The following is a 12,022-nucleotide window of genomic DNA, read 5'->3' on the forward strand; positions in this document are numbered from 1 at the left end:
TCCTGGAGGCTAGAGGCAAGTTGTCAACAATGTTGCCCTGTTTGTGAGAGGTTTTAATCACAAGTGCTGCACAGCTTTTAATATGCACACAACACAGCGTGAGGATTGTTTTTCTTGCTTCATATATATTTAGCTATATTGGTGGGAAGGAGGGAAATCTGGGTATTCTGAATTAATTAAAAATGTACAGATATATTGGTTTTCATGATAAGGCAGGGACTTAAACATGTACAAGATTTAAAAGCATGAATCGAGGGCACACACAAAAAGTAAATAAACACATCAGATTAATTGGTGTGCATTTAAAAACAGTAACTGTACGTAATGCTGTGCAAAGCTAAAATCTATTTTAAACTGTTTATATAGAACGGAAGCGTGTGTTCTCAAGGTCTCCAGTTTGTCTGTGTGGGTTGGTCAAAAAAGTTGTGACATGCTGAGAAAGGCATTTGCACCTTGTTGTTTTTAGCAAAAGTCACATCCAACAAAATGGATTTACAAGAGGAGAGACTGCACAATACTTAGAGGTCAGAAGACAATCTTTGCCCATGCTCCCCAGGAGGTGCATACGCCTTGCCAACCTTTGAGGAACTGCATCTCTGAGCTCCTCACTGCCTCCCTCTCTGTCATTCCTCATGAGCCTTTTCCTCAAGCCCTCTCTTCACCTCTCAGAGGATGTGGGCAGCTCCATGTCACATCCTCCCTTGAACATTTTTTTGCCCTTCCAAGGGAGAGGAATGTTCAATGAAGCAGCTCCATCCATGCTTGCTGCAAAGGGTCAGGTGCTATGGGAGAAAAAAAAAAAAGAAAGAGAGAAGGGACTGTTAGTTGTAGTGTCTATGCCAGAAAAGCAAAACAACACAACACCACAATCTACCATCACCTCTGGGACACTCTTCCCTGGGTTTGTCCTAATTTAAGATTTGGTAACAAAAGTATTTCCATAGGCTACCTTGTTGCACAGGATCCTGAGACTGTGGTAGGGGTGAGATATAAGTGACTGTTGTATCAACATTTGGAAAAGGTTAACAAATGCATGGGCACCTGTCAGGCTGCCAGCTTACTGGGGGTGTGGAAGAAGAGGGGGGACTGTCTTGCTAGTAAGGATAATGTCCCTCTTGTTTATGTGTTTCTGAAGTCTACTGATGGGAGCATGAGTACAGTGAGCAGCAGAGGGAGGCTGGCAATATGGTGGACATCACCTGAGGTTGTCCTTGTTCCAGAGGATGTGACCCATCAGGTGTCGACCCTATCAGATGTCCCTGAAACAAAGAAACTGTTCAGAAAGGCAGCAGGCAAACCAGGAAAAGACCTGCGTTGCTGCTAAAGGGGCTGGTCCTTCAAAGCTCCAGTGGAAGTGGAAGGGTATCGCAAGCCTGCGGTGCCCTGCCAAGAGAGTTGCATTGCTGTGCCATCTTCCTTCCAAAACAGAGCAGAGTCTTTGGCTTTCCTTCTCTTTTTTTTTTTTTTTTTTCTCTTCTTTTTTTCCCTTTTTTCCCATTTCTAAACCTTGCAGATCAGCATACTGCACACTACAAAATACCTAGCTCTACAGTAACATGCAGAAAGAGGCATACCATCATGTGCCTTAAAATATTTCATCCTGCAGTATATATATATTGTGATTTGGTATCATCTCATACCAGTGCAGAACTAAGAATCTATTTAATCTGTGAACTAAATACGTGATTTAAGATCTCACTGGTTTTTGTATTTGCCACAACAGCAATACCAGGCAAACCCATGAAATGTCAGCATTCCAGCTGTGGAAAAGTAGCACACAGGAATTAGGGTCAGTGGAGGGACAGGAGTTAATGTTGTGTCAGGGAGGCATGAACTGGATATATGAGAGCTGGAGCTGTGGTTGTGAAAAATGCCTTTACAGGAAAAAGAATGGTATGCTAACACAGAGAAAGGGTAAATGAGCAAAATGCTACCTGGTCAGGCCCCTGAGCTAGATTAAGTACTGCTGCATGATGTTTTATATCAAACAATGCTAACTGCAGAGGATTCCAGCCTGTCTGAGGTTCTGCCTGCAACCATGTCATCTTGTCCCTGAAATTCAGCAATACTGACTCTGATCTACCATCGCATCAGCTTTGAATATCCTTTCAAAGGATATCGGTTTCAAAGTCTGTGTCTTATGACCTTCGACTGCAGAGCCAATCTCTCTGCAGTTCTGCGTTCTTTTCAATGTTGGCCTGCATCCATGAAATCTAGGGAGAAGACCTCCACCACTTGTGGGCCCAGGGCGCATCCCCTTCCCTTACCTTGACTTGTTCAGACATGCCAAGGGGTCATGGTGGGGCACTGAATAACATCACTCGATAGGCAAGCACACAGTACCAGCACGTGTACTCCCCGCAGGTAGCAAAGGGCAGCACTCAAGATGCACCAGCATTTAGCCAGTGAGATGATGCTTGATTGATGAGAACACCGGATCAATAGCGAGCACACAAGCAAATGATTAGGAAAAAGACACAGGCAGTAAGCGTGGTAGGGAACAGCAGTGGGAGGACCTGGCAGATGCACAGGAGTTGATTCAGAAGGGAAGCGCAGCCCCACCTATGCTGCTGTGAGCAAACTTGCTCTGCACCTCAGAACAACTGCTTTCAAAATGGGTTTAATAATACATGTTTAAATGCCAGCAGGTCCGCAACAGGCAGTCATGCTGGGGACACCAGAATTCAAGTGCCAATGAGTCGCTGTCACACAGAACACGTATGTTATATCTAATGACAGAAACTGTACCTCTGTGCAGGCACAGGAAATGATGTGGAGCTGGAATCCAAAGAGATGGGAAATAAGCATGAGAATAATGAACACCCAAGACTGTTAGAAAATCCCAAAACAACAAACGAACAAATAATCCTGCCTTACAGCATTGCTCCTTCCAGTTTCCTTTGCTGCTTTCTTCCTGAGTAGATTGGTATTTTGCTTTTTCTGATCATGTTGGTCACCACATCCACACTTAAGCTTGAATTGGACCCTTGTTTCCTCATCAATGGTCTCAACGTGGGAAGATAATAATGTGGTGTTTTGGTGCTGTTTTTTTTTTTAATTTGAACTACTTTTAGGGGCTCCGTAAGAGCTCAGATGCCTTATCCACACTCATACAGAGCTGTGTTTTCTTTGTGTATGATGCTGCTAAAGATTTCAGTTATTTGTAACCATTGAAACATTTTTCTAAGTCTTGGCTTGGGGATAATAATGAACTCCTTGCATTTGGTCTACCCTTAACTACTGAGAGGTATTCTTGATTTTCATTCTATTTTGATGCAGAACACTCTGCAATATCTGTGGAGTTTATGAGTTGGTTTTAAACTAGAAAACAACAATTAAACAAGAAGCACGCAGAAAAACACTGCAGTACAATTCTAGCAATTTCAAGATACGTTTCAGTCTAAAGCTTGCATTTATTTTTCATTTTAACTTCTACTTTCATTCATGTACTCTGGCTTGCTTCACCTCATATGGGAGCAACACAAAGCAGGCGAAGTCTGTAAGCCAGATAAACTGCAATTACGACGGGTTCGTTTTGTCAGAGCTATGCAAAGCATTCAGCACACAGACCAGCCTTGCCTCTCTGCCAGCTCACCATATCTACCCTTTGTCCCTCTGCTAACCTGTGCACGTGCATGGAAATACCCACTTTGATGTGATAAGTTTCATACAGTGAATAAGTTTTAAAAAATCATCTGAAGTGAATGGGAAATTTTCCTTACTATTTTCATAGCAGAAATCTCAGCTATGGGGACTTTTCTTTCTTTCATGTTTGTTTGTTTGGTTTTTTTTCCCCAGTGGTCCCTCTGGAAGCATCTAAATTGCAGAGCCACGATTTGGGCAATACAGGGACTGATGTTATGACCAGGACCTACAGCCCAAAGGGACAAAAGACAGAGCAGCCAGAGGGAAGACCGCAGTTCCCTGTCCTGCAAGGAGATCTTGTTCTCTCAAAAGCAGAAAAAGGTTTGGAGACCAGCCAGAGCTCAGTGTGTGGCATGTGATCTGTTTTATTTGACAATGTTGTCCAGCCAGGTGCGTAGAAGTGTCACAGTATGGGGACACAACTCTTGAAAGCCATCTCCAGTTCGACATCTGAAGCCAACAGTCCTCCTAGAATAGCATCAGCCAGGAAAGAGGCTTTTTTCACTTTGCAATCTTCTCTCCAATCAAAGCGAAACCTCATTCTGAAAACCACCTGCTTCCAAGCACAGAACCCAAAACGTCCACCTCTCCTCACTGCCCCACAAGCACATGCACACTTTCAGTGTTTTTTATAGTTGCCTGTTTCCGTAGAGTTCAGAACCTGCTGACAAGGTCACTTTAATGCAGTGTGAATTGCACTGTCTAGGTATAAGCATTTTTAGTCCTGTCAGTTTAACGTAAAGACATCATTACAAACAGGAATATCAGGAAGACAATTTTTTTAGGAAAATGTTAGGAACTTCATTTTTTATTATAGGCTTATGTTTGACTGTCTTAGATGTTGACACATCCAGACCTACTTCCAGTGACTGAAGTGTCAGAAATCTGCTACACAGCTCCCCTGTAACTGCTGTCATGCTCTGGGCATGGCTTGTAATGATGGCCCAAAACATTTAGCGTACTGCTTTAGGGATTTTTTTTTTTTTTGGGGGGGGGGGTGGGGGGTGGGGGGGGTTTCCCTTCTTCTTTTTCCTCTCACTCAGATTGGAAGGGAACATTACAGTCACCCAGCCTGTAGAATGCCAAGCCCACACCTAGTAATTCCACTAGCAAGCATATCATGTTTGCTGGTTTGCCCCAGACACAGAACTCTTCAAGACTCAAGGCTTATTTTAAAACTACAGCTGCTCAAAGAGTGGCAGAACATCACCTCTGAGCAGAGATGCTGCTGCTATTTCTCCTCTTCCTAATGGGTCTATCAACTGAGAAGGCACAGACATTCAGTCTTCCTTTGGGACGTATGAAAATGTCAATTAAAAAAAAAAAAAAAGTGCTGCTTTATCCTTCTTAGCAAGGCCTGCCTCCATCTCTATTCATGCAAGTTAATACCTTTCAGATCACTTCTGCTTTGAATACAGTCTGTAAACGACTTCCTCTGCAGTCCTGCCTTAAACACCAAAACAAGATGCAGCACATTTTCAACTTGAAGCCAGTTCCGCCTCTCAGGCTCTTTCCTTCTGCTTTCAGTTCTTTTAACCCTTCAAGCCTACACGTGGCCCCTCCGCACGAACTGCCACCTGAACAGGAGGATTTCGTCCTCCCCGGGATCCCTGCCTGGCCTCATCTCCAGCCCCTTCCCTACAGCCTCTCCAGAGCCATTTTTCTGGATGCCACTGAGTAGGAACAGCAACTATTTTTAGGCTGCGCCTGCACGCTAAGCGCAGAGGAATGTGCCTGGGAGCGGGGCTTGCCGGGAACAGCGGCGGCGGGCTGAGGGCAGGCGCCTACCGCAGTCCCACCGGCGCTGCGGCACAGCGCTGCCCGCGGCACACGGAGCCCATCACCGATCAGCGACCCCGGGCCCAGCCGGGGCAACGGCCCTCGGGAGCCGAGCGGTCGGAGCCAGGCTGCGCTCCCCGGCCGTACCGCAGCCACCGCCAGCCACCCGTGACCGCAGCCTCGCCCTGCCCGGCTGTTCCCGCGCACCGGGCCTCTCGCAACGCCGGCCACTGGCGGGGCCGCGGCCCGCCCGGGGTCCCGCACCAGCGCGCCCCTGCCCCAGGGCCAGCGCTGCCGCCTTAGGGCCGAAGCCAGATCCCTGGGCCTGGCCTTGCTTCCTCCCCTCTGACCGCCAAGCGCGGGCCCGGCTGCCCCAGCCACCCGGGGGAAGCCGCGCAGAGCGCTTTCGCGGCGGGGACACGCCGTAACCGCGGCCGCCCCCCCTCCCCTCTGCGCGGGGCGGGCCGAGCTGCAGCGCGGGGTCAGCACGGCCCCGCGCCCCCTCCCCCCCCGCCTTATGTAACAGGCGGGCGCCGCCATTGGCCGGCGGGGCTGGGTCGCGCGCCAACAGGGCCGGGCAGGGCGGGCGCCGGGGGCGGGGCCGCGCATGCGCAGTGCCGGCACCCGCCGTCCCTCCTCCTCCTCCTCCTCTCGGGCAGGCGGCGGCGGCTTCTGCGGGGCCGCGCGGAGCCTTCTCCACCCGCTCGCCAGGGCCGCCCAGGCCGGACTCCTAGGCCGGGTGAGCGGCGGTGCCGGCCCCCTTCGCGCGGTGGGGCGGCCGCGCCGGCTGCGGGGCGGGGGGCGCGGGGGAGCGGGCCCGGTGGTGGCGGTGGCGCGGCAGAGCAGGCCCGCCCCGGGGGGGAAGGGGGCGGCCCGGCAGCGCGGCGCGCTCTGCTCCCAGCCTGCGGCGGGCCGGCTCCCCGCGGCCGGCGCTCCACCGCCGGGGCCCGCTTCCTTCCTCGGGCCTTCCCGCAGGGCACGTGGCGCGGCCGGGCCGCCCCCCGTCCCGCGTGGCCCTGCCGGGAGCCGCGGCCTCCCGGTGCCCTGCGCGCCTCAGGCCGCCCTCGCGGCGGTGCCGGGCGGGGGCCCGTTGCTGCCCCTCAGGGCCGAGCCCGCCGCCGCCCGGGCGGGGACGCCGGGGTACCTCAGGCTGGTGTTTGTTTCTGGAAGTGACAGCGGAAGCAGCTGTCGGTGTCCCGTTTTAGGACTTGAAACTCTCCGCTCCGGTTACTTACAAGGAAATGATACTGCGTGAGGCGTTAGCGGGCCGCTGGCTCCAGCCTCGCTCCCCTCTAACGCCCGTGCTGTTGCTGTTCGCATTTGGCAGCACGTTTTTCTGTGGTGTTGGGCTTCCTACATATGATTTCAGAACGGCAGGCCGGTTTGCTGCACTCTCTGAGGGTGTGCCTGATGAGGAAAACAACACTTACCTGTGTTGTGCAACTAAAATACAGATTTAGCCTCCTAGATGAAATCATTCTTTTAAACGAACTTTGGGATTTTTTTTTTTCAGTTTCTTAGAATAGCTAGTCCAAATAGGCTTAATTTTTCAGTAATTGAGTATTCCTTCTGTGTTTTTCAGCTGTGTTCAGTGTAATTTGCAGTATTTAAACTCTCAGATATTTGGTCTTGGGCATCACATGGAGGCTGGTATTTTTAAGCAGATGTTTTTGTTCATGTTTTCTTGTTTAACTGAAACCAGCAGTTGCCAAATACGTACAGGCTCAGTGTGGTTGCCTGTTGCAGTGTACTACTTAAGAAGTTCTTATCAGGGGACTAAAATACATAGTAATATGCAAACACTTTATGAAAAAAAAATTATTACATCTGCGTATTTTTTGTTAAAGCCCCCTGACTTCTGGAGGATTACTGTAATGCTGGTAAAATAGAACAGAATAAAACCTGCAGTTCCTTCTAGTGTATGCAAAGCTATTGGCAATATCTCTTCTTTTTTTTCCTTTTTTTTTTGAATGGGAATCTGGTGTTCGTGTTGAACCATGCTGTACGTAAACAGTGTGAGGCCCTGACTGGGGTGTTTCAGAATAACCGTAGCATACAATGAAGCATAGGCTGGTATTTTTAGTCTTATTAATGTTCAGTGCTGTATCTTAGAGAAACTGTTGAACACCACATGTATTTCTTTACACTTGTTAATGATGTGTGGGGTTTTTTGTGTTCAGTTTTGTTAGCCATATGGAATTTTAAATTCCCTTTTAGAGAAACCGGTGGGGAAAGAGGAGGGAACACTGAAGATGTAGTGTAATACTTCTGTAAAGGATTACGTGGTGGTGTTATATACCGTGAGAGAACTGGACTGTGGCCTGAGAGGTTCCTCTCAATCTGCGGGAGTGTTTCAGGTCTTGGGGCCATCTTTGCTGCATGTCAAGAAAGTCTTGCAATGCTGAATTTCCAGATGTTGATGTTTTGTAGAAACTTCATTTTCATAATGGTTTTAAGGGGTTGTCGTGCATATTTACTGGAGGTCAGTCTTTGTTTGGATAGGCCTTTCACCCCCTTGCAGTAGAAGGCTGTCTGCCCTTGTGGAAAGGACAGCATGACAGACCTGTTGTAGTCACACAGCGTGTCTCCTGACTACCAAACAGCAAATGTCCAGCTTGTGTGGAAGGGCAATGACTAACCAGGCAGCCTCCTGCGAACATTAGGCTTTGCTAGTTGTCCTGAAAACAATGGACTTCACTAGCTGTCCTGTGCTTGTATAGTAAATCTCATGCTTCTGTGAGAGCTGCACAACTGGATTGTGCGTGGGCTGTGAGGGACTGTGAGAAAGATAATAGTAGCAAGTGGGCTGCTGGGTTATATAACCACACTCTGAAGCCTGCTCTGTTGGTGCGCCCAAATGCTGCCTGGTGACTGCTCTGGGGGTGGGGTGCAAGCTGAATTGGGTGTCCTAGTGGGCTGTTGTAAAATGTGCTGTTCTGCTGCTCCCTAAAATGTGATTTTTGTATCTCGCTTTTTCTTCTGGTGGACCTTCTAATGGCATACAGCAATAGTGTTTGTTTCCTTTATGCTCTTGTCTATATATGGAGTAATGGCTTCTGGTGAGGGTGATTTTACTACTTTTTAAGACGTATGTATCTGTGTAAAGTTGGCTGAAATTCAAAAACAACAGCCACCTGTAAAAATAGCCTTGAATAAAGAGGGGTGACCTATTGCTCTTGGCATTCCCAACTCCAGAGCAGCTCACAAGCGCATACACAAGAAGGTAGTAGTCCAGCTTGACTAATACTTTGATTTGACTTTCTTGGAACCTGTTTCAGGTTCCCAGAAATAAAGGTTGAGTCTTAAGCTTTAAAAAAAACCCCAAACCAAACAAACACTAGATTTTATTATACCTGTGGAAATAGAGAATAAATTTCTATGAACTGTAAAGGAAACTTGTAATTATTCTGACTATTGAAAGCACTTTCTAAAAGTAGACCATGAAGCTTTGTAGAGGAAGAAACCTTAGAATGGCCTAATAATTTTGATGCATATTTTAAGAACTATACTAAAACCACACTCTTTACATAGTAAAGAGCTTGAACAGATGTCTGTTGTATATGAATTATAGGAGTTGTAGGCCTTATGGACAGAGCTCGTGACGGCGTCATGCTCATGGTTACAACTTCTGAGTCAGCTAGCAGCAGTAGTTTCTCATGTTTGTAGACTAAATGTCTTCTTTTTGTTTGTAGATATGGCTCGTGGACAGCAGAAGATTCAGTCACAGCAGAAAAACGCCAAAAAGCAAGCTGAGCAAAAAAAGAAACAAGGACATGATCAGAAGGCTGCAGCCAAGGCTGCCTTGATATATACCTGCACTGTCTGTAGGGTAAGAGGAACTGAAGACAAACTACTATTGTAGGCACGTCTGTCTTCCAGCTTAGAGCAGAATTTTTAAAAGATTAGTGGAAGCTAAAATACTTCTTAAGGGGCTGTTTAGCTTGTTGCTATAAGCATTTGCTTCTGTTATGTGACTTCTTACAGATTACTCTCTGTATTGAGATAGGACAAAATCTGAGAGGTCATGTACAGATCTGGTTTGGGTAGTTATCTTGCCTTTTGAATTGCAGGGGTCTGCATGTGCTGTTAGTATGATGTATAAGATGTGAAAAGTGTGAGATCACTTCCTGTTTAATCTCCAGATAGAAATATTTCTTCTCTTTGTGATTGAATTGGTCAATCTTAGAGTCACTGGTTATCAATGTTAACGTAGAGAGGAAAAGCGGTAGTGCCAAAAGCTTTAGTGTAAATTTGATACACAGTACCTTCTACTAGAATAAATTACTTGACAAGAGAACAGAAATGTGAGCACTAATCAGATTATACTTTCCTTTTGGCTGGTTTTCCTGAATGTGCTTGTTTTGGAGCTGAAGGATAAACTTGCCATTTTCACTTAAATGGCCAGTCCCAAAATAGATTTGTCACTTTGAATGTTTTAAATAAGATTCCAAATTAAGGGCTGCTCACTTAAATACTTGTAACTAGCTCCTCTTCTTGTGGATCAGGCTGTAGCAGCAATCCCTTTGGGCAATTGATGCCTGCAACTGTGTAGCAGCAGTGGTCTGAGATGGCTTGTGCCAAGTAGAGAATCAGTCTACACCACAACTCTTTGGCTTATTGATAAACTAAAGAAATAACTTCCCTAAACGTTCGATTCTGAAAAGGGTAAACATTGGTCTTTTAGCTGTTGAAAAGGAAAATGGTAAGGAGGTAGGTTTTCCAGCAAACCAACCTGTGAAGTGTAAGATCTGCAGGGAGATTTCTAGCAAGAATAATACCCTTGATGAACATGCCAAAACAGCATGATACTGGTGCTCAGAAGCACCTCTCTGAAAAACTGAGGTTAACTACTGTCTTACTCTGCAGCTAAATTAATGGTACTTCTGTCACTGAGTAGACAGTTTGCTTCAGGAAAATGAAAATAAAACATAGCAGAGAACAGGTTTTGTAGTAGTGTTGAACTCTTGTACTGTGCATAAAGTTAAATGTCTCTCTTTAATCAGACACAAATGCCGGATCCCAAGACCTTCAAACAGCACTTTGAAAGCAAGCATCCTAAGACTCCACTTCCTCCAGAATTGGCTGATGTTCAGGCGTAAAGTTGTCTACAGGTCATTACCTTAATTTTTAAATGATTGTCTGAGAAAGGTGTATTACAAATCAGCTTTTTGCCACCAACAGCTGGGACTTAAAACTTGCTGCTTTTCCTTTAATATAAAAATTAACTATAGGTTAAAGTTATACCCCTGAACTGTTACACAGGAGAAGCAAGTTAATACTTACATAGGTGAAATGGCTGTGGCATTTCACTGTGCCTGGACTTTAAGAGTGATTAATGTTATTTCAAATAGCCATCCTTAGAGTTGTAGGAATACTTTATTATTTAGTTCTTGCTTTGAAATGTTAGGTTTTGCTTTGAACAGAATACATATAAGTTAAATCTGTCTGTTGCTACAAAACATGTAATGGAAGTAGCTGTTTAGTATATTTACAGCAATTGAGCCTTTTTGTTCCTGAAGCTATGCAAGTGAATGCAGATTTTTCTGCATTCAAAACTTAACCTCTGTGTTAACTATAGGAAGAGATTTTCCAGTCGCCGCTTGTTAGGCTGTAACTGGAAGTGGTTATAATAAAAGGCTGAAATAAGGTGAAAAGCAGTATTAAGGCATTTCATTCACACAAAGGTAAACAGCATTGTGTAATGGTTCAGCTTAACTGAGTTATTCTTGTTTTTTATAGGTGAAATCATGGCACCTATTGACTCTTCTACTGTCAGACCTTACATAACAAACCTGCAGCTGCTTTTCTAAAACTGTTGATCAGCAAAAATGAAGGGGCTACAGAAACATTCATATTTTTATGCTGTTCCCTCTTGGGCTTCACGCAAAGACAATTCTGTGTAAATGTACAGTTGTGCCCTATTTGGAAATCCTGAAAAATCAGTCCATACTTGTTATAAAAAATTTTTTACAATTGTAATTATATTGATGTTCATATTGTGTAAAATAACTCATTTAATAAAGTAGTACTTTGATTTTACAATATCACAGATTAAATCATTGTAGAAGTTCTGTTTCAACTTTCTGCATTATCTGCCTTATAAAATCATAAAAAAGACAAAGTGGAATTCTCCCCATCCTGCCAAAACCTGAGCAGTATTGTTCCACTGAAAGTAATGTACATTACAGTAAATTAATCTTTAGTGAAAAGGGAAGCTGCTCAGATTTACTGTTCAGTGTGCTGCCTGCTTGAGCCTGGTCACTAATGGTCAAGTTGTTGGCTCAAGGTGCAGCAGACTCCCTAGAAGCTGCATGAGAATCCTGAGACTTCCTTCTACATTTTTGTCCTGTGTATTGGAGTCTAATACTGCAAGCCATTTCCAATGGGATTCCTTTACCGTGAGGGATCATGTTCCTTGAAGTCATGCACTGGAGAGACTCTGGTTATGCTTGTTATCCTTTGTATTTGGTAGATGGCTCAGGAAGCTGAGAGAGGTGGCAGGGTTGAATGCTTCTGGGTATGCTGGCTTGAAAAATGCTTGCGAATACTAGGTTAAAGCAACTCTGCTCTTAGTTGAAAATTTGATTTGAAAAATTTT

General features: G+C 45.6%; 1 protein-coding gene across 1 annotated transcript; it reads left to right on the forward strand.

The window, feature by feature from the left end:
• Positions 1–6,034: 6,034 nt before the first annotated feature.
• On the forward strand, positions 6,035–11,468 carry ZNF706 (zinc finger protein 706). The gene is made up of 4 exons (XM_080378053.1): positions 6,035–6,163; positions 9,117–9,253; positions 10,428–10,535; positions 11,164–11,468. Exons 2-3 carry the CDS (start codon positions 9,119–9,121, stop codon positions 10,521–10,523), a joined length of 231 nt encoding a protein of 76 aa, XP_080234179.1. The 5' UTR covers positions 6,035–6,163; positions 9,117–9,118; the 3' UTR covers positions 10,524–10,535; positions 11,164–11,468.
• Positions 11,469–12,022: the final 554 nt, after the last annotated feature.

Source organism: Falco punctatus (genome assembly GCF_963210335.1).
Source record: "Falco punctatus genome assembly, chromosome: 3".
In the NCBI taxonomy this organism is placed as follows: domain Eukaryota; kingdom Metazoa; phylum Chordata; class Aves; order Falconiformes; family Falconidae; genus Falco; species Falco punctatus.

What these genes read in the sequence shown, in the direction of transcription:
- ZNF706 (XM_080378053.1), top strand. Translation starts at nt 9,119, where the DNA reads ATGGCTCGTGGACAGCAGAAGATTCAGTCACAGCAGAAAAACGCCAAA. An exon ending in ATACCTGCACTGTCTGTAGG is followed by an intron (nt 9,254 to 10,427) that starts GTAAGAGGAACT and finishes CTCTTTAATCAG; the next exon opens with ACACAAATGCCGGATCCCAA.